General features: G+C 50.0%; 11 protein-coding genes across 15 annotated transcripts; 4 read left to right on the forward strand and 7 right to left on the reverse strand.

The window, feature by feature from the left end:
* The first annotated feature begins 861 nt into the window (after window positions 1-861).
* Window positions 862-3,596, forward strand: FOIG_00886 (uncharacterized protein). The gene has a single exon (XM_031197368.1). The coding sequence runs from the start codon at window positions 1,492-1,494 to the stop codon at window positions 3,328-3,330; it is 1,839 nt and encodes a 612-aa protein (XP_031073135.1). The 5' UTR covers window positions 862-1,491; the 3' UTR covers window positions 3,331-3,596.
* On the reverse strand, window positions 3,486-5,483 carry FOIG_00887 (transcription initiation factor TFIID subunit 7). Its single transcript, XM_031197369.1, has one exon. It carries the CDS (start codon window positions 5,281-5,283, stop codon window positions 3,799-3,801), a length of 1,485 nt encoding a protein of 494 aa, XP_031073136.1. The 5' UTR covers window positions 5,284-5,483; the 3' UTR covers window positions 3,486-3,798.
* Window positions 5,484-5,594: 111 nt separating this feature from the next.
* On the reverse strand, window positions 5,595-6,704 carry FOIG_00888 (uncharacterized protein; the record flags this gene model as incomplete). Its single annotated transcript, XM_031197370.1, has 2 exons — window positions 5,595-6,003; window positions 6,059-6,704. 2 exons carry the CDS (start codon window positions 6,702-6,704, stop codon window positions 5,663-5,665), a joined length of 987 nt encoding a protein of 328 aa, XP_031073137.1. The 3' UTR covers window positions 5,595-5,662.
* Window positions 6,705-7,365: 661 nt separating this feature from the next.
* FOIG_00889 (uncharacterized protein) lies at window positions 7,366-8,307 on the reverse strand (the record flags this gene model as incomplete). Its single annotated transcript, XM_031197371.1, has 1 exon — window positions 7,366-8,307. One exon carries the CDS (start codon window positions 8,305-8,307, stop codon window positions 7,366-7,368), a length of 942 nt encoding a protein of 313 aa, XP_031073138.1.
* Window positions 8,308-8,879: 572 nt separating this feature from the next.
* FOIG_00890 (eburicol 14-alpha-demethylase) lies at window positions 8,880-10,640 on the reverse strand (the record flags this gene model as incomplete). The annotated part of the gene is made up of 3 exons (XM_031197372.1): window positions 8,880-10,016; window positions 10,074-10,271; window positions 10,392-10,640. The coding sequence occupies 3 exons, from the start codon at window positions 10,638-10,640 to the stop codon at window positions 8,880-8,882; spliced, it is 1,584 nt and encodes a 527-aa protein (XP_031073139.1).
* Window positions 10,641-12,711: 2,071 nt separating this feature from the next.
* On the reverse strand, window positions 12,712-15,812 carry FOIG_00891 (uncharacterized protein). Its single transcript, XM_031197373.1, has 2 exons — window positions 14,303-15,812; window positions 12,712-14,248 (listed from the first exon to the last, which is right to left on the reverse strand). The coding sequence occupies exons 1-2, from the start codon at window positions 14,397-14,399 to the stop codon at window positions 13,122-13,124; spliced, it is 1,224 nt and encodes a 407-aa protein (XP_031073140.1). The 5' UTR covers window positions 14,400-15,812; the 3' UTR covers window positions 12,712-13,121.
* A 90-nt stretch (window positions 15,813-15,902) lies between these two features.
* FOIG_00892 (nucleolin) lies at window positions 15,903-18,456 on the reverse strand. Of its 5 annotated transcripts, none has more exons than XM_031197376.1 (3): window positions 17,724-18,402; window positions 17,048-17,652; window positions 15,903-16,994 (listed from the first exon to the last, which is right to left on the reverse strand). In XM_031197376.1, exons 1-3 carry the CDS (start codon window positions 18,273-18,275, stop codon window positions 16,649-16,651), a joined length of 1,503 nt encoding a protein of 500 aa, XP_031073143.1. In that variant the 5' UTR covers window positions 18,276-18,402; the 3' UTR covers window positions 15,903-16,648. The 5 variants fall into 5 exon arrangements, with proteins under 5 accessions (XP_031073143.1, XP_031073141.1, XP_031073142.1 ...); XM_031197374.1 differs by having other exon boundaries at window positions 17,048-17,655; window positions 17,712-18,402; XM_031197375.1 differs by having other exon boundaries at window positions 15,969-16,994; window positions 17,048-17,655; window positions 17,724-18,456.
* Window positions 18,457-18,709: 253 nt separating this feature from the next.
* On the forward strand, window positions 18,710-19,172 carry FOIG_00893 (NADH dehydrogenase; the record flags this gene model as incomplete). The annotated part of the gene is made up of 2 exons (XM_031197379.1): window positions 18,710-18,935; window positions 19,015-19,172. The coding sequence occupies 2 exons, from the start codon at window positions 18,710-18,712 to the stop codon at window positions 19,170-19,172; spliced, it is 384 nt and encodes a 127-aa protein (XP_031073146.1).
* Window positions 19,173-19,558: 386 nt separating this feature from the next.
* On the forward strand, window positions 19,559-20,197 carry FOIG_00894 (uncharacterized protein; the record flags this gene model as incomplete). Its single annotated transcript, XM_031197380.1, has 2 exons — window positions 19,559-19,883; window positions 19,941-20,197. 2 exons carry the CDS (start codon window positions 19,559-19,561, stop codon window positions 20,195-20,197), a joined length of 582 nt encoding a protein of 193 aa, XP_031073147.1.
* Window positions 20,129-22,172, reverse strand: FOIG_00895 (uncharacterized protein). The gene is made up of 2 exons (XM_031197381.1): window positions 21,738-22,172; window positions 20,129-21,669 (listed from the first exon to the last, which is right to left on the reverse strand). Exons 1-2 carry the CDS (start codon window positions 21,858-21,860, stop codon window positions 20,488-20,490), a joined length of 1,305 nt encoding a protein of 434 aa, XP_031073148.1. The 5' UTR covers window positions 21,861-22,172; the 3' UTR covers window positions 20,129-20,487.
* Window positions 22,173-22,507: 335 nt separating this feature from the next.
* FOIG_00896 (uncharacterized protein) lies at window positions 22,508-24,142 on the forward strand. The gene has a single exon (XM_031197382.1). It carries the CDS (start codon window positions 22,666-22,668, stop codon window positions 23,902-23,904), a length of 1,239 nt encoding a protein of 412 aa, XP_031073149.1. The 5' UTR covers window positions 22,508-22,665; the 3' UTR covers window positions 23,905-24,142.
* Window positions 24,143-25,429: the final 1,287 nt, after the last annotated feature.

The following is a 25,429-nucleotide window of genomic DNA, read 5'->3' on the forward strand; positions in this document are numbered from 1 at the left end:
CTTAGCTGGTGACAATGTTTGTCAAGGACCGAAGAATCCGCGAATGAAAAGGCTAAAGCTGCTTTGAGCTCAAGTGTCGCGTAGGAAGAGTAGCATAACCGCTTCGGCTGTTAACCACCACATCCCGTTGACAGCTTTTGTCTGGCGATTGATGGGCCGCCAGCAAGCCCATCGCCATTTCATCCCCTCAATGCTTGCGTGAAGCGCCGCCACATAGTTGGCTGTCTCCCAAGCATCTGTAACAGCTCCCAGCTTAAACGGCGCAAGATCTGTCGGCCCATGTGATGATCGTCGGCAACCGGAACACGATATGTTTCCTGTTGATTTTATGATGACATGGCGGAAAGCACTTTTGTGCACAGCATATTGTTCCCCTGCCTGCGTAATCAGTCTGAGGCAAATCATCGTCAAACCCTGGCGTTCCTTCGTTCGCTGTCTTTGAAGAACCCCACGCAGTGTGACACGACTGTCGGACTAAGCTTAGCTTGCGATGCTTCCTCTTTCAACGGTCTGAGGAACGGGATGCTATACAGTTTGATGAGTATGGAGGTGGTAAGATTTGAAGGAACATTTACCAAACCATACCACACCTTATCCTTCTGCTTACATTTTGACTTCAAGGAAAGTGTAAAGCTCCCTTCTGTTGAAACATGTACATAGTACTTAGCATAAGGTAAGGTACCTTAGGTAAGGTAGCCATGCTTTTGTACATTGCCTACCTTATGCCTCCCTAATCTGATGTTTTATCCGTGCTCAAAGTATCCCGCAGCAGGTGTTGCTTCGGAGTTGCTTCCCATCCAGGGTACTCCCTGTCGTGGGCCGAGCCCCATCCGGTCTTCGTCTTCTTTTCAAGTCCATGATCCGAAGGATTTCATATCCTCAACGTCTGAAATCTAGAACTCTTGTTTCCCTTTCTTTGTGCCCCACGGGGATCTTTCTTCTTCTCTTGTTCTTTGCAGTGCAGGTCGATGGCTTGATGTCTATCGCAACTTGAGCTCTTATTCGATTCGTTACACATTCCTTACCTTGCATTCTATTTTTGTCTTATTCTGAACATTTGGCCGCTCGCCCATTCAGGTTTCGATTCTACTACTTATCTTCGGATATATATCACTGCCTTGTGCGTGTAACTGGAAGGACGACTTCAACGGCTGGCTTCCCTATAGGTCTACCAAAGCCAGATGAAGAACTTCCACTGAGACGTCCGTTTGTTTATAGGGATCGAAAACGTCCCGTTTGAGAGCACTTGCGATTACCATTAAAGAAATACGGGTGGTTTTTTTTCTTGTGCTACACAAACAGGCAAAGCAAAGCAAACTGTCATAGGCCTTCCTTTCAACCCAATCCGCTCTGTTCGACCTGGTTTGTCGTCCACCGGATCCTTCGTCGTTACATTCGCAGTTCCAGAGTAACAGTTTTGCGTTCTCGACTGGCAACTCTATTTTCATATTGCTTGATTCTCCTGCATTACGTTCATTTTCATACAATTCCATGATGTCTGGTCCAACTCAATCAAAGATGCTGGTCGTGCCGCCAGCACTGAACTTGCGCCGAGCTAGCTCTTACAACGCCCAAGATCGTGGGCCTATTTCATCAACTTCGTCCCGTTTCAATTTCAACCACCTATTCTTTTCACCGCCTGCTTCCCCAGCACTTCCAGCTCTGGTACCTCGACCTCCAAAGAGGACCTCGAGCCAGATCTTGGTCGCTCGACCGAGCCGAGTCTTTCGACGACTTTTCCTTCTCGGTATCTTGCTCTCAATCACATACCTTGTGGCATTGGCTTTTCAGAATCCAGATGCCATCCCAGCGGCAGTCTGGCCTTATTTTGGACAAGAGGAGTTTGAGATGGTCGGCCAAGATGCCTTTCCAGACTTCCCCACGCCCATTCTTATCAACGACAACAAGGGTCGCTCGAAGTGGACCGTCTTTATACCACCAAACGGGGACTTCCCCTTGACTATGGACCAATATGCAGAGATGGGCAGCCAGTGTCGGGAGGTTTCGTCCCGGGCAAGAGATATTCATCACAAGGCCCCAATCACCGAAAAGGCCATCATCAACTATGATGCTAGAGATGAATACTATATCGACGTGTATGATGCTGAGAGATCAGGCCTTCTAGCACCCTACAAAGGCATTCGTGCCAAAAATAAGGGCAAATTTGTTGGGGTGGATAAGAAGCACTTGAAGCATAAGCCGGTGTGCGAAAGCACCATGACTTTTGTTTTGGAATCCTCAGATGCTGGCCTTGGGAACACACTCATGATGCTGTGGACCTTTTACGGACTAGCAAAGCAACTCGACCGTGAGTTCTTCGTTGTGGATAAACGTTGGGCCTACGGACCCTGGACCGAGATTTTCGAAGCTCCTCCTGTCCCTGACTGTCGTCCTCCTCCTCGACACCACATGGTTCCTTGTCCTTTCCAAGCTCGCCACTTGGTCGTTTCCTCCGCGACAGCTAAGGAGGTATTCCCGGCGTTGCTGGCCCAAAACCATCGAGTTGCAGGAACCGAGGATGGATTGCGGGATCTCTTCGAACTGGCTCGTATTGGATATGAGGATCTATTTATCTTGAGTGATGAGGATCAGGCTTATGTCGATGAGCGTGTGACTGCAATTCAAGCAAAAGCCAACACTGAGGGCAGTCTCATGACGCATATACCTATCATTGGGCTTCACGTTCGTCATGGTGACCAGCATCCACTCGAATTTCAATATCGCGATACCTACATCCCGGCTGATGTCTACCTTAAACAAGTCATCCGCTATGTGGACGAATACTACAACATGACAGGAACGGAAGATAACACACAACGCCGACATATCACTCTCCTGGCTTCGGACGACCCCACAGTTCATGAGGAGCCTGAGTTTTCTCATACCATTCTTTCCCAAGATCGAATTCGTTTAGCTTCAAAAGGTGCGATTGCCCGCGCAAGTGGCAATCATCATTCGCTAAATAACTTTGTTGAGAATACGTTTGGTTGGGAGGGCGGTTTCTTTGCTCCCCTTTTCTGGAATCTTGGTGTTGAAAGCAAGAATAATGCGGCTGAAGCACCAGCAGGAGTGAATGTCGATGGCGTGAATGAAGAAGCCAGACATATGGCACCGCCTTCTGAAGAAACGCTCCGACTCCGTAGTCTCGTCGGTCGAGCGTATATGATGGATCTAGCCGTTCTCTCGGAGTCATGCGATAAGATTGTTTGCACCGTGAGTGCTTCAGGGTGCCGCCTACTGGCCGTGATGATGGGATGGGAGGATAGCATGGAAAATGGGGGCTGGCATAACGTTGATGGAACCTATGGTTGGGCAGGGATCGACTGGTGAGGTAAAGGCAAAATTTCTCTCTTTCATTGAATGATTTCTCTTGTGTGGAAATAGGTCCCAAGGGGCATGAGGACAACTGTAAGACGTACTTGATGTCACAAACATAGGACGGTGTTGGTTGGCGTTGATTCTGGATAGCGAATGAGAACCAATCTTTCCTCTTTTACTCAATGAAAATGTGTTACAAAGATGGTGTTCAAACGTGTTTGGGCTCTATCTTTATCCTGGTGTATAAGTATAATGTTTCACATCAGCGAGCAAGCACGCAACGGAGACAACTTGTGAGGTATGAAAGCTTTACTAGCAGTTGGTTGAGCAATAGTAAATGTGGTATTTTGGGGTCCAAATCCAGAATCAAATCATCGCTTGCCCAGATCTTGGGCTACACCTTAACGCCGTCTACCTACCATACACTCAGCTGCCTTCCCAGCAACTGATATACACCGTGCACCGATTTCTACTCCCTCATCAGTCATCTGTCTCGATACCGATAGACGAGTTCTTGAGTTCAATCTCTGCCCTGAGCTGCTTGATGGTCTGCTCAATACGAGTCCGGAGGAGCTTGTTTGTATTACGGGCCAGTTCTTCTTGCTTGCTGGCAAGCTGGTTCTTCAGGTCGTTGATGAAAGACTTGACACCCTTTTCCTCGTCGCGCTGGGCTCGAGCATCCTCGTCCAGGTCCTCATCGTCGTCGTCGTCATCATCATCCGAAACTTCCTCGGACTCATCCGACTCAATGCTATCTTGGAGTGGCGCGGGGGTATTGGCCTGTGTAGTCGTCATTGGCGTTGGAGCATCCATACCGGTAGCGGGAGTTTCATCGCCCATTTCCCCGAAAGCGGCCTCCAGATCGGCTGCAAGGTCATCGTCGCCATCTCCGAATACATCTTGGCTCTGGAAGTAGTCCATACCATCATCGTCATCATCCATATCGCCTTCGGCATCCTCATCTCCGCCTTCCTCGTCGTCGTCTTTGCTCTCGTCGACCCATTCCCAGCGCGTAGAGCCGGCTTTAGCATCCTCGGCGAGCAGGCGTTCGACTTCTGCTTCCTTATCCTCAATCTCCTTTCGACTAATGGTCTTGGCGAATCGCCGGTTCACACAATCGTGCATGGGCGGTGTTAGGCCGTGTGGCCATTTGAAGTGTTGGTCGATCATGCTTGGTAGAGGTGTTTGTCTTGCTTCAGCTTCGGTGGAAACTTTCTGGTAAACCAGAAGCATTTGGCAGATGTCTGCAGACTTGAGAAATGATTTGCGATCCCATGTCTTCATCGCTTCTGTAACTGTAGGCAGGTCCACCATAACAGCGGCAAACGGTTGACCTTTGACTGACACGACCGCCCTTCGAGAATCCTCTTCAAAGAATTTGAGTTGAATGTCTGCTCCTCCCTGGCTCCGAGGAATGCCCATCTTGCCATTCTCCATGCACCAGCGCACATAGTCACAGTGCTCTCCTGGTAGCATCCTCAGGACAAATTGTTCCTCTATCGATGGATCCTTCTCCCGATCACTCGCCTCTGAGTCATAACCATCTCCTGGCGGATGTACTGGTGCGCGTCCCTTTGGCTTCACCACGACCGTTGGAGTGAGCCCTGATTTCGTTGGCTTAAGTTTTATTTTTGTTGTTGGATGCGCCGAGCCTAGCTCATCATCCAGTTCATCGTGTGCGCGCTTCTTGCTCTCAACGAGTTTCTGTGTGGGCTTAGGTTGTCGGCCAGCTTTCGTCTTCACTGGTGGTTGTTCCGCAGGCGTTGAGGGCTGCGATTTTCCGATCTTGAGCTTCACTTTGCGGCTACCTTCCGTCGGAGTTGGAGTCGGAGCAGCTGGGCCAGCCGGGGCCGAGACTGAAGGTGTCGCATTCGCATCAGCGACGAAAGAGGAAGACCGGCTGACGTTAATCTTTAGACGAGGTTTTGCGGGTGGTTGGCCATCTTTTGGTATCGGTGTCGACATGTTGCAAATGGAGAGCTTGCAGCGCTTAAGATGTTCACAATGCTCAATTCAAGCGAGGATAAACCGAGTATGGCATTCGTTCCTCGTGACTCTGACGTAGGGGGAAACAAGGGTGAAAAACCGCACTGATAAAATCGATGCTTGGAAATGATGCGAAATGTCCTTTTATTAAAGTTGAGGTAGGTATGGTGATGAAATTGAAATGGAGGAACCGCGCAGCGCGCATATCATGGACCAGGCCCACTTTTATCCGCTGGCCATATATCAATCATTGTTGGAAATCATGAACAGCCTTCTATCTTTTTCTCCTCCTTGACAGTGATTCGCTAAGCTCCAGTCAAAACACACCAATGTTCCATATAATCTGTCCACCCCTGGTTCAAGCTTGCTTCAGAAATTGGAGGGTCTGTGTTTTGTTGACCACAAAAACTTCTGTTGCTGAGTCTATAACATCTTGCCACGATGTATTGCGGCAAGTTTCCTCGAGACTTGGTAGTTTCTTTGCTTTGCTAGTTCTTGTCTTTGTGTTGGATGCGCGCTCGCGAATCGCCTGAAGCAATACCTTGGCGAGTACCGGGTCTCGTTGCCCTTGCTTCTTGAGGTAGCTAATGATGAACTGATCCTCTCTCATTTTTGTGGTCTTGTGTTCGCGGTTCCAGCGTTTTGTCGAGTTGATTGCATCGTTGATGCGTGACTCTAGAGTCGACGAGCTCGGAGAGGCTTCGTCATAAGTTAGTGCTTGAGAATCTTATGGTCCTGGGCCATAACGACTTACTCTGCTGCTGGTGGGCACTTGAGATGATATCCGTTTTTGCCTTTCGCATTGCTCGTGTTTCTATTCCAACCAGAGATGGGCTTGTCTGAGGCTCATTGCCCCTGACACCTGCATGCCGCGAAACGTTAATCATTCGACCTGATATCTCATCTATCTTTGTCCTTGCGTCCTCCAGTTGGTTGTTCCACTCCATTGTGGTATCACTCATGGCTTGCTGTAACCTCTCGATGTCCGCTCGTGTGGCAGGCTCATGATTATGTCCCATGCGAGCCATGTAAGCCTTGACTGTTTGGACCTCAATCATCATCTTCGTCATTCGTTCTTCATTCTGGCGTCTGAATTCTTGGTCATCAGCGGTGCGGAAAACGAGCTGCTGGACTTCTTTTTCAAGTCGACTGGCAAGCGAGAAGACAGTATGGAGGTTGAGTTCAAAATGCATATTCGCGAGCGCCTCTGCTTGTTTTAAGAGCTGGTTGTCTTCGCTCTTTGGGCTGATTGGAGTTGTCTGGGTGGACGAATACGCGACATCAGGGAAGGGTTTCGATGCAGTCAACGCTGGAGCAAAGTTGGCCGAGGGTTGACTTGAAGGGGGCGACAGAGGTGCACCAGTTCCCTTAGGAACTGATCGGTGGCGGTTCTGGCTCATGTTGAAAGCAAATTTGGTTTCTTTATTTGAGAAGAGAAGCGAGACAGGTATCGCTGAAGGTTGCTCATCAGAACATGAATGGCCCGGTGGTGATGTAGAAGGGAAAAGAGGGGAGGAGACATGACGCCTCCGTGAGGTTCCAATTATTAGGTTGTTTGGCTTTCCCATCTACCTTCCCTGGGTAGGTATAAAAAGGTGCCAGATACCTATTGAGTGTTTCCTTCTAAGTGAAAGTGCTCCAAATTTGTTATCGAAGAGTGAAGGAAGGAAGGGGCTAGGTTTAGAGTAGGTTTAGAGAAGGGAACAGGAGGCAAGAGAAGCTTCTGAATCACGAACAACACGTAACTACCTATCTTAGAGATTCGCCCTAAGGTAGGTACCTATACAGCTCGAAGTCTACACCATCTTCCACCTCATCTGATAAGTAATAAGGTTTACTTAGCATCGCATACTATAATGTTGAGGTGTGCTTCTGGCAAATGGGACTCCGTAGCCCAGCGAAACTATTGCATGTATCCGACCTTGACTCGAACAATCTGCAATTTGAGCGTATGAAAATCCTGTACATCGAATAGCTCGTTTCTTGCTATAATAATGTATGCACTCGCGCCTGCAAGACCGACATCTGTATTACCCAAGGGCCTTCGCACCATGGCCTTCATTACTCCAGGTCACCAATAACTTCAGCATCTTTCCCCTTCAATCTCTCCCTACCAATCCAGTCCATAAACATACCGACATCCTTAGCTATCGCCCCAGAAAGACCTAGCTTCTGTGCCCACATAGGCACCAAGCCTTTCGCATCAGATGCTGTCCCCATCACCCATTCCAAGCTTCCATCACCCAATTCTCTTACCCTCTCAACACTTGTGTAAGCCGCCCGAATTGGGCCATCGTGCTTAGCCATGTTTGTTGCATCGTCACCGGCCCGGATCGCGATTTGAACGACAAGGAACTCCTTGCGTCCACGAACAGCAGCTGTGGCTTGTAGAACAGGAAAGACACGCTTTGACAACGGCCCGGGAAGGTCATGGACAGACTCTTCATGACGCAGTGTCCAGTCAATCCAAGTTTCGCCGTTCAGCTGAATCTCAATGCCTGAGCAATCCCATTCCTGTAGTCGCTTGAAGCTCACCACGCTTGGCGTAAAGGTCTTCTCCGCTTCACCATGCTTCTCCTTGAAACATCTCAGAAACTCATCCCAATCTGCCGTGCCCTTCTCTTTCTTTGCTTCGTGAGTACTCCGTCGAAGCGCCCAAAGCTCTGACTGCGCTTTATCAGATGGTATCCCAAGCCCAGGGTTCTTCTGAGCGACAACCCCAAGAGTCTCAGCATCAACAGTACGCTCGAATACATGGACAGAAGCGGCAGATCCGTCGTATGTTTTGACTGTCTTGTGTTTCCAGAGCTCACTTGTGGACCGGAGTTCAGTAGCAGGCTCCACGGAAGGGATCTCGGAAGGGACGGAGTTTAGAAAAGGCAAGGCTTCGAGAATAATTGAGGAGAGAAGAACCTTGAGCTCTTCTGGTTGTGCCCCTGCAGCTGGAAGTTTAGAAGAACGTATGCCCCATAGGCGGACAAGAGGGCCATATGACTCGCTCATGATGTCTGGACGAGGTGCTGGTCCCTGGCTTTGGTTAAGGGTACTGATGTAAGTGGTATTGATAAACAGTTGCTTGCTAACTGAACAGGTCGAATCCTCCTAATTATAAAGAATTCAAGAGCAGAAACAGAGCTGGTGATAATGCTGGTGAAAGACGTGTTGCCAGTCTCCTCGCAGAATAACAAAGCTTCCTCTCAGACTCAGACTGGTATGAATGCAGCACAGTCGTCATGGATGGCGCTCGGCTTGGTGGGGTCCAAATGCCAACTTCCAACTTGACCTCGCCATAGCGGGAATGCCCCCATGAGATCGGCTCACTTAGCCATCAGATCATTACAGTCAGGGGAAAGCATGCAGAAAATTGTGTTGATGATTCATAATTTGATCGTTGCTTATTAAAAATGTATAGATTCTATCGCCAGATCTTTGCTGGCATGGCATGACAATTGACTTCTTTTTGGAAAAACCAGCCCAGCCATTACAAAACACTCAACTCCCCAGCATGCCCATTGCATTTGCCGCATATATACAACTTATTTCGTGTTGTCTCATCATTGCTTTCGAGCCAAATTCTACTGCTGGCGTCTCTCCCAGTGAATGTTGGCGGGCTCCAAGGGTCGCGAGAAAAGCGAGGCGTAGTCGGTGTCGATTAGAGTGTTGCCGCCATCCACATTGCGGAACTTGAACTCACGCACAACCTCAGCAACAATTGTCTGAAGCTGGGCGTTGGCAAAGTGCTCACCAATGCATCGGTGACGACCAGCACCAAAGGGCAGATAAGGAGAGGCGGAACCCTTGCTGACAAGGCCGTAGCCATAGTCGATCTTCTCTTCGTCATCGCCACGGGTAGCCATTCTGGGGAAGTTGGGAGAGTCGGCCTCCCATCGGTGGGGATCCCACTCATCGGGGTTGGGGAAGTAGGCCGAGTCAGTAGCGCTGACACCGGGGGCGGCGAGAAGAGTGTGCGAGGTCGGGATGGTATACTTGGTTCCAGGGACAGGCATGGGAGACTTGACGGCGCGCATGATAGAGTGGATAGGGGCGTGAAGGCGGAGAGTCTCCTTGATAATGGCCTGGTTGAGGGGCAGCTTGGCAAGGTTGTCGTAAGTCAGGGGAGGCAAATCAGCACCGAGTTCTCTGACCTGCTCTTGGTACAGCTCCTCCATGATGTGAGGGTACTGAGCGAGACGGAGCATGATCCAAGAGCTGGTAGAAGAAGAAGAGTGCTGGCCAGCCATGAGGAGAGCAATCATCATGTGGGCGACCTCATGATCAGGGACAGGGGTGCCGTTCTTGTAAGTAGAGTTCATGAGATGCTTCATCATATCGTGCTCGGTGTCATCGTTGTCCTTAGCGCGTCGCTCCTTAATGGTGTCCATATAGATCTTGGCAACAGTGCGCTGGGCGTGGTCACGCTTGCGGTTCCAGGGGAGAGGAGCCCAGTGAAGCATGAAGTTGATGGGAGTGAAACCCATGTCGAGATCGTGGTAGAGAGCGGCCAGAGACTCGTCAAACTTGTTACGAATGACGCTGCCCTGAAGGGCATGTGAAGCAGTGAAGATGGTGATCTCGGCCATTTTCTTGGGAATATCGACAATACCGGACTTGCCCTTGAAATCAGGGCTCTTCTTGAAGTAATCGCGAACCTCGGCGGAGATAATAGGCACGTATGATCGGAAGGCTTCGGTCGTGAGGGCGATTTTCATGAACTAGAGGCATTTCTATCAGCATGTTTGCTACGCAAGGATCTGACTGTCGTTTCTAACCTTCTTCTGCTCCATGAGTTTGGCATTAGGGCAATCGTACACGACATCCTTGCCAAAGACAGGAGTAGTGAGAACAGTATAAATCTCCTCGGCAGAGACATCCTTGAGCTTTCCGTTGAGGATGAAGTCGTTTCCAGTGGGGCCAACGGCGACAGTGGTTTTCTTTCCAAGGAGGACAAAGGTGAAGACATCACCATGCTAGCGCAAAGTCAGCTTTTCGTCATGCATTGTTTTCTAGCATGAGAGCCCTGGTGTTCTGGCGCCTTGTGCGCCCAAGACTGGCCTCCAATCCTAGATTTTTGGGCTTGTTAAACGTACCTTGGCGCGGTTCTCCTTGAAGAACTTAGGGGGGTCCATTCCGTATGTGATAGTGCTTCCAACGAAAGGGAACCAGTGGAAGACTAGGGGGGGTTCATTGCGGTTCTTGAAGAGTAGCTGGTTGAGCACATTCAGAACGACAGAGAGAATTATGAATGCTCCGAAGCCAATTCCAATCTGCTGGCCCAGGGGAAGCTCCTGATATTGTTGTGCGAGCGGGTGGCTCGCAAGTTCTTGGAGGAGACCCATGGTTGGGTTTTGTAAGGAGGATATTAGGGTTTTCGTTCCGTTTCGAAGGATGAATTACTGCAGAGAAGTAAAGAAGAAGAAAGTATCGTCCTCGGCGCCAGGAAGCACAAGAATTCCCAATGGCGAGTCTGTAGAAAGTAGAGACTGACAGGAAAATAAAAGGGAACGATGGCGAAGGAGATTAACTGATATGTAATTGCGACAGACCCCGACGTCTTTTTTTCGGACCGGGGTGTCTTAGCTGGTAGAAGAGACTCCACAGACCTGCCGAGCAAAAACAGCCAACAGCACGGTACACCGCCTGCGCTCTGTCGAGATTAAGCCCGTAGAACTGCCTCGCCCCCTGTGTGGTTCACAGTCTACAGCACTCCTGCTGCCCTGTAAAACGGAACCCGATGTAGCCCATGGACGGTTCCTGGAAATAATGGGGCTCCATGCCGTCCCGTCGCGAAAGGGTGTGATATGATTGGCTCAGAGTTGCGGATTCGTATTCGCATATACTTTGTGGTGCCAGATCTTGAGCCCCTCCATCCCTCCTTTTTCGCATTCTTATCTGCCCGCCAATAGAATTATTTATTTGTTTGCATTGATTGCTTACGTAGTACCTACTCTGTATGTACCTTTACATTCTGTAGATACCCTACCTAGGTACGCAGGCTTTGCCAAGTATGATGGAACTTTGACCAGACCAGAGGTTAGGTAAGTTCAGCCCCCAAACTGTATTTTTATCCTCCTTCGACAATAGAGCTCAAACACAACGGTCAAACACCTTTGTCATGTGAGGTTTCGATGAAGAAAATGCTATTTTCTCCCTTGTGTTAATACTCCACCGATCACTTCGCGGCCCTTCCTTCTCTGCCCCTTGTGCTGAACAACTGAACTCTTAAAATGGTCCGATGATTTGGCTCACAGAGTTCCTGATTGGCTTCATTGCTATGGTCCGAATAAGAACCCGACTCTTGATCAGCCGTGAACCACCCGGCTATTTAATGTGACGATTCTCGAATCATTTCCAGGGTCCTCGATGAATAAGACCATATTGGTTATTGGTCAATGGCTTTTGACGTGTCCAGGATGAGAAAATACGGATCAAGAAAAGTATCAGTATTCACATGTCGATCTGCTACCTAATGGCTGATGGAATTCTTGTGATAGTAGAATACGATTCAAACTTTGGAAGAGCTCACAAAATTCTGTGGTGTTCTATGGCCTCAATTGGAAGTACAGATGACCATTGATTTGAAAAAGTTGCTCAAATGTCAAGGGCCACTTCTATTACTGTTACGATAGTAAATGTTTGTTCGACAAATTTCGAGGCTACGATACCACCGGAAATGCTACCAAATACTCAGAAGCTACCCCTGAAGTCGCCGCAATTAACAATGAAAACATATCATGTTTGTTCCCAGCCCCGGATCACCCCGATCACAGAAACCACCTCGCCTATAAAGCCCCGCTTAATATGGGCTGACACTCGCGGGGCTCATCTTGTATGAAGAAGTAAAACGTCGCCCGACTCACTTCCGTATTCGTGAGACGGAAGGGTCAAGAACAATCCCAATCACCGGGGCCTATCCGTCCCGGCCGGCGCCGAACTGGCGTGACGGCCCGGACGAGGGCTGTGGGAAGGGTCGGCATCTGAGGATAGGCACCGGGTTTGAGATTTTTCTGCAATTTTTCTCTGCCGATGGCTCTACAGACTACACGGCATGCCCCGGTGCCAGTTGCGAAACCACAAGTCTCATGAGTGTCAAAAGACGTTCATGCAATTCAAGAGACTTGAAATGACTGCCATGTCAGGGTATTGTCAGTACAATAGTGAACTATCAGTTTGATAGGGTTTGTTGCTCCTTGAGGCCAACCTTGTCTGTCACTGTGCCTGTTCTTATCTTCGTAGAAGAAGTCCATGAGACGCCCGTCCATGTTTCTATTATCGTGAAATCTTTGAAACTGCCCACGGCGCCAACAAGACGGCGGCGTTGACCGACATATTCTGACTATATGGTGGTTAGCAATACTGTGCCGTATAAAATCGAAGCTCTTCCTAGGAACTCCGGGTGATAATGACTCAAAAAAGCATGTATAACTATTTTTTTTTATTCCTGTGCCCTAAACTATGAATCGTGAAAATCATGAGGGGAATATTACCGACGCCTGTAATCAGAGTATCTACCAAGAGTAAACACATACTCGCCAGGCAATGAAATATGTGAGTGAGTAAAAGGCATGCCAAATTCTTCATGTATCCCCATAAATGCACGCAAATTGCATCAATGCTCGAAATCCGCCTATACATAGTGAGCCGTCAGGTAAGATAAACGCGAACGTTATCTTGTTAGGTCCGCTGCGTTACTTATGTCGCAACCATAACCGCCAAAGTCGTCTTACAAACTCCAACTCCCAACAAATCTCTCAACCCTCGTGAGATATCGTCTGCGCTTATCATCGAAACGACAGAAGACATTTAGAGAATCATATCTTCTAAGCAACGATGCTCTTTCCGACAGCACCCCATCGAAGTTTACGAAGTCCACTGCCCGAAGACCGAATTACCTCCTGGCCGCAGGATGCTGTTTCGTTGACGCTTCCAACGCTGGCAGCCAGCGCCTCTTGCTTGCCAACCTCACGACCGATAACATAACCAGCACCAAACCCCACCACAGATACAAGCACGACAACTCCGGCGCTGACAACCCATGTGAGAAGGGTTGGTGAGATGCTGGTTGGCTCTTCCATCTGGGCTACCTTCTTTTTCTTGGTAGCCCGTGGAGCCGTTGGCGATCCGGAGCCGTGCTTGCCTCTTTCAGAGGTTCGTGAAGGGGATCTTGCGGGAGAGCCCCGTTTACGGGGTGGAGATGGGCCCGCAGGTCGTTGGGCTCGTCTCGGCTCCGTTGACAGCTCCGACTCCGGTACGAATCGGAGTTCCATGGGTTGACTGCTGGGACCTACACCTGCGTTGGCGGTCCTCTGGGCCTCTGCTTCCTCCTTTGACTTGGGCAGACCTCTAGCAGCATGCGCGCAGGAAAGAAGAGTAGTGAGGGATGCACGAAGGGCCGCATCGTTCTCTTCACGGACAGCTGGGGACATAAAGCTTGGACCCGCACGGTGGGGCCGCGTCTGCGATCGTTGGGTGAAGGATGGCCGTGTAAGACCATTATGAGGATGAGGAGGAGGAGGAGCACTTGGGATGGCTGGAGCCGAGTCTCTTCGTTGCGTGGATGGATGAGTGAAGGCGTTTGGCTGAGGTCGAAAGACAGGCTCGGTAGGTTGATCAGACACACGTCCGAGCGCGGTGACGTTATCACCATCCGACTCGGCCTCTGAATCCATATCCGCCTCCTCCTCGGACCGCTGAGCGTTCTCGGTCGAGCTGGTAAGCAGGCGATCGTCCTCGCTATCGCTCTCGTCGTATTCCTCCTGGCTACTCAAATCGGCCGCGTTCACATTATGAATAGCAGTCTGCTGTTGAGGGAGTGATCGTGCTGATTGCTGTAATCGTCGTCGGCGCACATATGGATTTCCGACGCGCAGGCCGGTAGTAACAATCTCATCGCCGATACTGGACAGGGAGGAAGACGAGGGCTGTGATGCTACTTCTACCCAAGATTCTAGAAAAGTTAACATACAAGTTTTGACAGTTTGACCTACGGTATGAGACTTACCATCGTGACGTCTCTGTGAGGGAAGCCCAGGACTCGATCTCGCTCCATTTGGAGACATCCTATTTCCTTGCCAACTTTGGTTTGCTTCTCCGTCCATTTTTTTTCTCCTCTTCGCGCAGATAAGATCGAAGTTTGTTGAAAGTTGAGTTGTTGGGACACACGGTATTCAAGTTCCGAGGCGGAGTACAAGAAGGCACGGGGCTCAGTATGCTAGATCAGCAGTGCAACTTCGCTTATCTCTTAGCTATGGGGTGATGCTTGCTATTCAGGAGCCTGCCGAAAAGTTGAAAGATAGCGAAGCAGAAGAAAGACAGATCAAGTACAAAGTGAGGGTATAAAAAAAATAGAGAGTAAGTAGCGAATTCTTGTCCAGCGAAGTCGGGGCTGGGGAAACCGTTGGTAAAGTAAAGTGTGGACGATTGCTTCTTTGTTACAGGCACGAGAGCACGTCTCGCTGCCCAGTGATAACGACGAAGTAGCAGTACTTATGGTGCGGGTGGGGAGACAGTGCGGGCGCATGGCGCATACTAGCTATGGAGCACCCACATGCCAGGCATGTTACCCATTTGGTGTAACCGCACTGATGCTGTAACGATGACGTTCTTCTTGTTGCACACTGTATATCTGTGGTCGCGAGAGCGGTGAAGCAGCTTTCTATGAGTATCGGTACATCAGCCCCCGCCTTACCTCTGAGCACGCAGCACGAACACTGCGGTCATGAGTACAAGGCGGGGTTTAGATCACCCAAACAAGCTCGCAGCCGACCTCCTAAAAGAAATTCCAGCACCGTAAAGAGATTTGCAGGTAGATGGAAGAGGAAAGGGGGCTGGCTGAGGCTGCTGACGTTATCCTCCAGCCCATGCTGTTAAATGTAAGGTAGTATTTACTCTGTCCAGCTTGACCATGTTTCAATAGGTAAGGAGGTCTTTCGATGCCTCTTATGATCTCCTTTGCCAACGTGGATTAAACAAAGACCCTTTATTAAGCTCTGGGCTCATAGACCTGTCGACTTTCATGGATCTGCATAATGCGCGAAACAAAGAATCATGAAACAATACACTGGACCATTTATTCCCTGTGGGCCTTGAAAGTTATGGCGCAACGATCATCCAGCCAGCACCTCAATACAACACGGCACCCCAGTCCAGTAAAACCCGAACTTGTTAACTATCACAATGCCTTATGGGTTTGCGTCATCTGTAGACTTTGAACAATATCGGAACTGGAGGTTAACACGTATCGTATATCAACTAGTTAGTGTATCAACTAGGTACTGTAGCTTGACACCTCACCGAACCATACATAGCAGCTGACTCTCAAGACTGACCTCCTTGATATTCTTTTCGTCCTTCCCAACAGATTCACCTCGAGTATCAGTGTTCAACCATCATGTTGACTTGCTCACGCGTAAGTAGTATCTCTCGAGATTGGTCACTCCGTCCCCACCGTCCGTCTGATTCGCGGCTTATATGACACAGCCATCACACGCTGCACATATCAATCCCCGGACTGCACGTTTTGATAGGCTACAGCTGCGTCCTAATTCTGCGACAGTACAGTGGGCTGTATGTTACGAATGAACTTTCTACCCCTGTGCTATCCCATAATTTAAGCGTTTTGTCCAAAGTATCATATGTAAAGAACAAATGATCTCGACAACAATATCATCCCACTGCAAAAGACTCACTAAGTTGCCTTATACTGTAGATACATTCACTCATGAAAAGACCCTCGTGATGTCATTGAGAGAAACATAATTGAACTTTTATTGCGCCCCTATAATCGAGATGTGGACTATCCCGTTGCTACATAAATCGAAAGAATAACGGCAGTGGTATACTCACCAACATCAAACGATAAAACATTGTACATGGTATAAGAAATCAAGATGGTTTAGTCTTAAAAGGCAGGAAATCGTCGTCAACTGGTTCTGAGGTTAGGCATAGGCATGGTCGTATCGTTTCGAAAGCCCCCAGGACCCTCAAGAGCATTCGCGAGAACCGACTTGGTCCACTCCACAATGTCTGGAAGACAGAGGGAGCCTCTTCCCAAAGAGTGGTCAACAAATCCCTCAGAAGCCCACGTGGTGTCTGCCTTGAAGACAGGCTTGATCAAAAAGCCAAAGACACCAGGAAGGTGCTTTATGAAGATGCCACGAGCCCACGGTCCCTCAAGTGTAATAGCCCCCAGGTCTATAACTGCTTTACGCGTGTGATGCGTATTCTCAAAGCCCACTACTCCATGACGGAGTTTTGTCTTGTGTTGAATCGACAGCCCACAAAAGCCCACTTATTGGTAAACCCGCCAGAAGCCCTCAGTTCGCAACTGTTGTGCATCAACCCACGCTTAATCGAAAGAAATCTTGGAGCCAGAGAAAGTGGTGGGAGTGCGGTTAGCACCAGTGCCGAAGCTACCACCACGACCACCACCGCGGCCACGACCACCACCACCACCGCGACCACCTCCACGGCCTCCGAAGCCACCACGGCCGCCACCGCGACCACCTCCACGACCACCACCAAAGCCGCCGCCACCGCCCTGTTGAGGCCTGCTGCTGGCATAGTCCAGGCGGACGCTGCGGGACATACGTCCGTTGCCAATAGGGGCACCATTCTTGGCCTCGAAGACCTGCTTGGCATCCTCAACCGAGTTGAAGCTGACATAACCGAAGCCCTTGAGGTTACCGCTATCACTGTTGAGAGTTAGTAACAGGAACGCGGAGTCAGAGTGAACATTGCTACTTACGGATCGGTAGGGAGGCGAACGCTGGCAACTTCAGCGACCTCGCTGAAGAACTCACGGACGGTGTCCTGGTCGACATCGAAAGGAAGGTTACCGACGAAGAGGGTATCGCTCTCAGGGCTGACAGTGTCACCATGACGCTGGGCACGATCGGCAGCGCGAGACTGGGGGTTGGCATCAGCAGGACGAGCGTTGGCATAGTCGAGGTTGATGGCACGGCCCTCGAGTTCAACACCCTGCATGGTCTCGTAGGCCTTGGTGCAAGAGGCAGCATCGTTGAAGTCGACATAACCGAAGCCACGGCTGCGACCAGTACCCTTCTCAGTCATGACACGGGCGTTGGCAAGACCCTCAATATGCTTGAAAGCCTCGTAAAGGGCATTGTCGTCGATGGACCAGCTTAGGCTGCCGGCGAAGAGGGTAGTGGGCTCGTCAGTCTTTGTCTTCTTGGCATCCGCATCGCCATCATCCTCAGCCTTGCGCTTCTTGGAAGGAGCCTCCTCGGTCTTCTCAATTTTGGCGCCAGCCTCCTCATCAGAATCGCTGCTGTCACTGTCATCGGAGTCATCCTCAGAATCGTCGGAGTCGGAGTCGTCAGAAGAATCGGCCTTCTATGTATGTGGTTAGTAAGAAGTAGCTTCAGTAGATAGAGTTTGAGTGTACGAACCTTCTCGGCAGCCTTCTCGGTAGCCTTGGCCTTGGGCTTCTCCTCCTCGCTCTCGTCATCGGAGTCAGAGTCAGAGTCGGAGCCGGAGCCAGACTCAGAGTCGGATGAGTCAGAAGACTCAGCCTTCTTGGCGGGAGCGGCAGCCTTAGCAGTACCGTTGACCTTGGCAGCCTTAGCCTTGGGCTTCTCCTCCTCAGACTCGCTGTCGGAGTCGGAGTCTGAGCCGGAGTCGGACTCGGATTCAGATGAAGACTCAGCAGCCTTGGCCTTGGTGGCGGTCTTCTTAGTAACCTTCTTCTCCTCCTCAGAGGAAGAAGAGTCGGAATCGGAGTCGGAAGCCTCAGACTCGCTCTCAGACTCAGACTCGGAAGAAGACTCGGGCTCGGCCTTCTTCTTGCTCTTCTTGGTGTCCTTCTCCTTGGTGACCTTCTTGGCGGCAGCCTTAGCAAGCTCCTTGGATTTGGACTTGGAGGACTTGGAAGGCTTGGTGATGCCTCCGGCCTTGACGGTGCTGAGAGGCTCAGCGACCTTGGCCTTGCTCTCCTTTGTCTTTGTCTTAGCCATTGTGATTATGTATTAAGGTAGAAGGGGGTAAGAGATGGTAGGGAAAGGGTGAATGTCTAGTCGGGGAGAATGAACAGGAAGAAAAATGGGAAGAGGGCGGATGTAGAAATCAGACTTTTAAGCTGGTGGTTGGACTCTTCCTTTTTTTTTCTCACTTTTTTTTTTTCCTGCCGTCAGAATGGTGGGGCTACTGAGGGCGGTGAGGACTTTTCGACTGACAGGGAAGGTGGTCTTGGTGGGCTTGTGGGTCTGAACTTGCCTGAGAATTCAGGTCGCCTATTATTGGACATTCAATCCACCTAGGTTGAGCTTCAAGCTACTCGGACATACCAAGTTGCCGATATCGACTGAGTCCCATTGTCAGCCTTGCGCGCTGTCCTTCGCTACAATTCGATAATCTACTCAAAAGCCAAAAAGGCACACTCAGATTCACCATGCCTACTCCCGAGTCCGAGCAGTTTAAGGCTCAGAAGCCCACCGTTCCTCCTACCTTCAATGGCGTCGATTACGATGATACTAAAGCCTTCAAGGCTGCCGAGGATGCCCTCATCCGAGAGCAATGGGTTGGAGCTATGATGACCCGTCTTGTTGGAGAGGAGCTCAACAAGTGCTACGTTCGAGAGGGTGTCAACCACCTGGAGAACTGCGGCCACCTTCGAGGTTAGTTTGTTTGGACATGGAGCTTTTCCCGAGGGCTGCCGAGAGTAGGCGTTGAACGTTTACTGACTTTGGAGACTAGAGAGATATTTGCAATTGTTGAAGACGAACAAGATCAAGGGCACCAAGTTCCTGCAACAAAACTATGTTGACCAGAAGGATCAAGAGCTTGATCTCGCTGCCGGAGTTCACACTAGCGACAAGATTGCCAAGCTCAACCACGGCCGATTCTCCTCGTAAGCCTTTAATTAAACCAGAATCTGAGTTGGGAAGGGATTGCATGGATGTGATGTTTAGATGAGAGGGAATTATGGTCTAGATATCATGATTTGAGTTTCTCGGCTCACCAAAAAGGGTGACGCCATCATCTGACCTTGTATGAATTGTATATATCAGGAAGAAACGAATCAAAAGAAACTATAAGGAAACAGCACAGTTGCATCTGTGAGAGCCAATACATAATCGTAGTTCAACATTTCAGAGGTTTCCAATTGGGCGCGAGGCTGACATTATTACATCTTCCATCACCTCTCATTGGCTCTCCACCAAATGGACCTCCAAAATTTCTCCAGAACTTCGAGCCTCGTCACACTTCATCTCCCACCAACCCACCACCAGCAATTATAATGTTCTGCACTCGGTGTCTGCGCGCCACCTCCTTGCGGCGCGCGCAGCCGATTCTTCGACAATTTTCGACAACGACGAATTTCCGTTCCGCCGAACCTCAACTTTCGACTCCCGTTACAGCGCCCGGCGAGGCACAGAAGGATGTCCCTGCTGCACGATCATCATGTGCACCTGGAACTGTTCTCAATGGCCTGAACTATACCAAGGGTGGACAGGACCCTGTCGCAAAGAACGATGATGAATACCCAGAATGGTTGTGGTCTTGCTTGGAAGTCCTGAAGAAGGGTGCCGATTCGGCGGATGCGGATGCTGGTGACGAATTCTGTATGTTTTATACCTGATATCGTACCACAAGGCAAGACATCACTAACGACACTAAAGCCAAGTCGAAGAAGCAAAGAAAACTGGCAGCCAAGCGTCAAAAGGCCCTCGAGGCCAAGCTGTTGGCTGAGGGTAATCTGGAGGCTCTGGCTCCTAAGATTCCTCTTCAACGCCAGTCTATTAATATCCTCGGAGAGGAGAATCGAGGAGTCGAGCACAACATTGAGGCCGCACAAAAGCGAGAGGAACTTAAGAAGGCGATGCGCAAGGAGAGAAGGGCCAAGATCAAGGAAACCAACTACCTCAAGTCTATGTAAATTTGAGATGGCTATCTATATATGTACACCACTTAAGAGTATGTAACTCGACTGTACCATACTGCGGCATGAAGAAAATGATTCAATAGATTCAACTCATGACCAGCATTATTTCACGATAAACACCAAATCTCCTCGACTACTTCATACTGCGTGATATGTTGAGTCGTATTTATCTCGAATATCCTATCTGTTTAACAATCGCATGATGCTCATCTCATCATGAATGGCATAGCTTGATCATCAAACTGTTTGAGAGCACAGCTCTATGGGCCTAAGGTGTATGATACTCACAGAACACTCAAATCCAGTGGCACACTGCTACCTCTTCCCGCCCTATATTTTCTTGTTCCACCTACAAAGTCCCTGGGTTTCGGGAACAAACCTTCGTCCTTGAACTGCCACCTAGAGTCGTTGATCACAATACGTGCCCCACCACTAACACCGGGGGTTTGCGCTGGTGAGTGCTTCGGGCTTGGGGATTTTGCTCCATTGGCTGTCAAGGTGAACATACTTGGATCCAACATGGACTGACGAAGTGATGAACCTCGAGAACGTGTCGTTGGTGGTGGGGGCGAAGGTGCGCTTGGAGGTGCTGGTACTGACCCAGAAGGCGGAGGTGGGGGAGGAGGCGGTGCCGCGCTTGGAGATGCTTGACCAGCGGCGCGAATGGCAGCTACTGCAGCAAGAGATGGTGTCGAATGAGATGCTGCAGGCGGTGGAGGCGGAGGAGGCGGTACTGAAGATCGTGAGGCCGGCGACTGACTCGGCAGAGGAGGTGCCGCAGAAGGTGGTGGAGGAGGAGGAGCGGCAGGAGCTGATGCACTGTTTGATGGGGGTGGAGGAGGTGGTGGAGCAGGGGGCGCTGAGGATGGTGAGGGCGCGGATGGTGGCAGAGACATTGACGAAGGCTTTCGTGACGTCGGCAGGGGAGGTGGCTTCTTTCCTATAGGAGGAGGGGGAGGTTTGGATCCCACCGGTGTCGTCTTTCTCAAGTTTGCTGCTCCTCCCGGAGGCGGTACTGGAGGTCCTCGCCCGGGGATTGCTGGCGCAGCTGCTGAAGGAGGCCTTGGTGCGGATCCGACTGGAGGTTTGGGTGCTGAGGTAGTAGATTCAGGATCCGATCGATATGAAGAATCAGCATTTGCGCCTGTGTCAATGCCGCCCCTGCTCTTTTTCAACTTGGGCATTCCACCAGCGAAAAGGCCACCCAACTGTGGCGCGGCATCCATGCCTGTCGTCGAATCGCGAGATCCTTGATCACTATTACTCCTCGCTCGTCCTCCTGGGACCGGTGGTGCTAGGCCCCCTGGGGGCTTAGGAGCACCACCCATGCCGGGGACAGGAGGCGCGCCGCCAACAGGAGGACCTGCCGACGAATTTGATGTATTTCCAACTTGAGGTGCTGAACGGTCATTGGTAACAGCTTTCTTGAGGGCTTTGCCTTTGTGGATATCTGATAGAAGTGCGCCCTGGAGAATTGTCAGATTCTGGTCAAGCTATGGCGACGAATGAAGGTATTTGCAATAAATGAACATACTCTGTTGCCTACCCCAGCAGGCGGACGGGCAGGAAGACCTCCTGGAGGAGGTGGAGGCGGCGGAGGAGGGCCGCCCATGGCACCAGGCGGCGGCGGCGGAGGGGGAGGAGGTGGAGGAGGCATCACGGAGTCGTTCTATGTCCTGAACTGCGTGGGATGGGGTGGTTGAGGTTGTTTTGCGGATGAATAAGAGATAGTCGGGGTCTTCGGACTTGGACAGTGGGGTCCCGACCTTGAGTTTCTATACAAGTCCTACGACACGGCCTGGGGAGGCAGCAGTGAATGTGAAGACCAGCCAAGGAGCGGTTATATAAAGGTCAAGGTTGAGCTCAAGGTACTGGATTAGTTCGGATACCTCAAGGCGAGAGCCACCTCATGTTTCGTCATGGCCAATGGCACGCTTACGCCGCATGGAAAGAATGGAAGGCAGCACCGCTACTTACAGTGGACACGCTGGGCATGGATGGTCTGGGCTGCGCCCCGCTTTCTTGTAACCTAAAGTTCCTGAAGATATCTTGGGTTTCTTTTGTTTAGAGCTTTACTAATGCGACCATGACAATATACGCCAGAAATAAAGCGATTTATTTCACTGTAATTAGGACGACTAGAATTATACGTGAGAGATATGAGCAGTCTTGCAAGCACAGCACCTGGTCCTGTCTATTCAACGGGCGATATGACTTATAAGGTTGGCTTCCACTAGAATTTGCTTGGAAGTGAGCAGCCTATCACAATTGTCAATCACTAACAGGTGGGGCTTCCCGCTCGCGTATCATGGCTGCGAAATTCAGAGTCGGTTTCTGAATAGTATCAACGACAAACAAGGCAGGAAGAGTTTTACTCAAGAAGGACGCGGGCAATTGGGGATAGAGAAACGACTGGGGCTTCTAGAAACCAAAATCGGCCATTGTACCTTGGACACACAATCATGTCACGAGTCGGTACCCGACACATTGGCAATATCTGCCATCGATGCGCTTTTACACCAGCACCGACAGTCGCAAACCAAGCCTTCGTTAGCGGAACACTCCTAGCTGCCATTCGCCATGGGAGAAAGACAACAATAAAGGGCCCGCGCGCACGATGGGCTGCGACCGCATCAACATACCCAGACCTCAATATCCAGCCGGCCGATGCCGATAAAGTTCCTCGACAATTGACTGATCCGACACAGCTGGCAAATATCGTCGAGAGCACAAAGGAGAAGTTCCTGGCGACAGATGGAATTCCGGCGAAGCAACTGACGACTGCGGCCCTCGAGACGTGCCTCAAGGCTGCTCAAGCCCTCCAGCCTCAAATTCACAGGGCTGAGGCTCAGTCACGGACGTCCACATCAAAGCTCATGGAGTTGGGAGCAGAGCGAACTGGCCAAAGACCAAATTCTATGGACCCCCAGCTTGCCGATAGCGTCAAAAAGATCTCGTACTCGGCCTATGCAATCATTTCGCAACCCAATGTCGAGATAACACCCGCCCTCCTTGAACTCTACGTTGCTATTCAGGCTTCACTAGGCCGGCCTGAGTCGCTTCCTGCCGTGTTCGAGATGTTTGCGACCAAGAAGAAGCCGGTCGTCAAGAATGGAGTGGTCCAATACGTGGCTTCAAACCCCAACGCTGCAGTCAAAGCAATTGAGAAAGGCGTCGCGGATATGGCTTTGCAGACAGCTATTGACGCCAAGAATCTAGATTCAGCACTGGGCGTTGTTGAGGCCTCCTTTAGTCTTCCCGCATTCAAACGTCAGAAGCTTATCAAGCACTCCACTACCCCTGCTCTCGCCCTTGGTTCTCTTCCCTTTGGCATCTTTGGTCTTGCTTCAGCATATGCTGCCTACTGGCAGAACACCATGGATATATCCACAGCAACAGGCCTCGGTGTTGCTGGTATCTCTGGATATTTCTTGGTTGTGGGATCAATGGGTATGATTGCCAAATTAAGTAACAAGGATCAGATGAAGCGTGTGACTTGGGCGCCTGGCACACCACTGCGTCTCAGGTGGCTGAGGGAAGAGGAACGAGCTGCTATGGACAAGATTGCGTGTGCCTGGGGCTTCAAGGAGCCCTGGAGGCATGGAGAGGAGTCAGGCCCTGAGTGGGAGGGTCTGAAGGAGTACATGGGTTACCGTCAGATGATTCTCGATCGCGTTGAGTTTATGGAGGGCATGAGTTAGTTTCTCCGCTGTTCCCCCAGTGTATATCATATCTGTAAAGAAGAAACATGGAAGAAATATTTTATGCTCTCCCCGAGAAAGCTACACCCCATAATATGAGGTTAGATGGTGGGCAAAATGAGAATAAAGAGAAGAACAACATGCATAGACCTGAAAGTTTGCTATATAGCCCTTGCCCCAGACTAGGGGTTGGCCTCTGGGTTAGTCTCATATGTAACCCCATACTCAACAGTCTTCCTTATCACACCAGCAGCACTTGCCAATGTGGACGGCGTATCAGTTCTTTCTAAAGAGCCCAATATGACTTCCTCACTTGCTTCATCGTTTGGAAGTACGACACTTCGTGTAAGGCCTTGTACACTTCTGGGCCTAACGTAAGGATTCCCAGCTCCAGTCTGACCTCGAGATCCATCGATGCATTGAGAAACACTGTGTGATGATTTCTTTGAACTAGAGAAACATTATGGGAGGATAATAGCGATGGGGATGCGGCACATAGGGAGACATAGTCCACATTGTGGAGCTAATATCGACTAGAACACTGTCAGAAAGATCAACTTTGTATTCTTATGCAAGGCACGTACATGTATGTATCAAGAGTTTTGGTTGCCAGATCGAGGGTTGTCATGCGCACGATGGATGTCACTATAACACTAAGTAGAATGAGTTCACCTGGTACTTGTCTGGCCGGATTTTACTTACACACCGCCACCCATGGTAAGAACCATCATGAGTGCACGTTTGTGCGCGACGGGTAGTTGACTTATCCATATAGGCTGCATTTGTAACATCAATATCAAGGGCATCGGTGCCGATGGAAAACCCAGCATTCGCGTGCCAGTTCTTGTTGAGGCTAATGCAAGTTGACTGGATAGACTTGTCCCAGGCGCCTCTGAGTGGATGGCACTGCCAGATTGATAAGGCTGAGGCTATAGACATATAACAGACAATGGTGCCTATGAGGGTATAGCAGCACCTGCGGAGCCATTTTTGGACAAATATGCGGAGATATAGTAGGAGTATGGATATTTTGGCGAGATTCACAGTGAGTTTGTATAATATCTGAGCGACATAGAACAACTAAAGGCGTTAGGGTTATCATCAAGTGACTTGTTGTAGAAGCTATGTAGTAGATGCTACTCACCTTGAGCGCCATCAATTTGTCATCTGTGGTCAAGGTTTCAATATGGCGACCAAATCCGTAGCTGCAGGAGACTACCATAACAGTTTGTACAGTCAAGGCAGATGACTATTTCGTTAGTGTCAGCCCTTTGTGAGTACTAGTATTAGGCATAACTTACAAAGGATATAATGATGGTTGTATCATCCCAACCCAGACTCGATCTCCTAGCTACATGGCTCCAAATGCGGAAAAGGATAAAGATAGGCGTCACAATGAAGAAAGTAACGCTTGGGGCGTAAATCAGCACTGCGTTGCTCTCGCTTGGGATATCCTCCGAGATCATCATGGACAATTGAAGACGTGAGGCATGTGCTCAGTGCTACGGTAACACTGAGACGCCAG

This window comes from Fusarium odoratissimum (assembly GCF_000260195.1).
Source record: "Fusarium odoratissimum NRRL 54006 unplaced genomic scaffold supercont1.1, whole genome shotgun sequence".
In the NCBI taxonomy this organism is placed as follows: Eukaryota; Fungi; Ascomycota; class Sordariomycetes; order Hypocreales; family Nectriaceae; genus Fusarium; species Fusarium odoratissimum.

Bases quoted from the DNA above. Each gene is read 5' to 3' on its own strand.
- FOIG_00892 (XM_031197374.1), bottom strand. From the start codon at position 18,275: ATGGCTAAGACAAAGACAAAGGAGAGCAAGGCCAAGGTCGCTGAGCCT. The intron at 17,656-17,711 runs GTTCGTACACTC...CCACATACATAG, and splicing joins CCGAGAAGGCTGCCGAGAAG to AAGGCCGATTCTTCTGACGA. The intron at 16,995-17,047 runs GTAAGTAGCAAT...AACTCTCAACAG, and splicing joins GTTCGCCTCCCTACCGATCC to TGATAGCGGTAACCTCAAGG.
- FOIG_00896 (XM_031197382.1), top strand. From the start codon at position 22,666: ATGTCACGAGTCGGTACCCGACACATTGGCAATATCTGCCATCGATGC.
- FOIG_00895 (XM_031197381.1), bottom strand. From the start codon at position 21,860: ATGCCTCCTCCACCTCCTCCCCCTCCGCCGCCGCCGCCTGGTGCCATG. The intron at 21,670-21,737 runs GTATGTTCATTT...ACAATTCTCCAG, and splicing joins CTGCTGGGGTAGGCAACAGA to GGCGCACTTCTATCAGATAT.
- FOIG_00887 (XM_031197369.1), bottom strand. From the start codon at position 5,283: ATGTCGACACCGATACCAAAAGATGGCCAACCACCCGCAAAACCTCGT.
- FOIG_00891 (XM_031197373.1), bottom strand. From the start codon at position 14,399: ATGGACGGAGAAGCAAACCAAAGTTGGCAAGGAAATAGGATGTCTCCA. The intron at 14,249-14,302 runs GTAAGTCTCATA...TAACTTTTCTAG, and splicing joins CTCACAGAGACGTCACGATG to AATCTTGGGTAGAAGTAGCA.
- FOIG_00886 (XM_031197368.1), top strand. From the start codon at position 1,492: ATGATGTCTGGTCCAACTCAATCAAAGATGCTGGTCGTGCCGCCAGCA.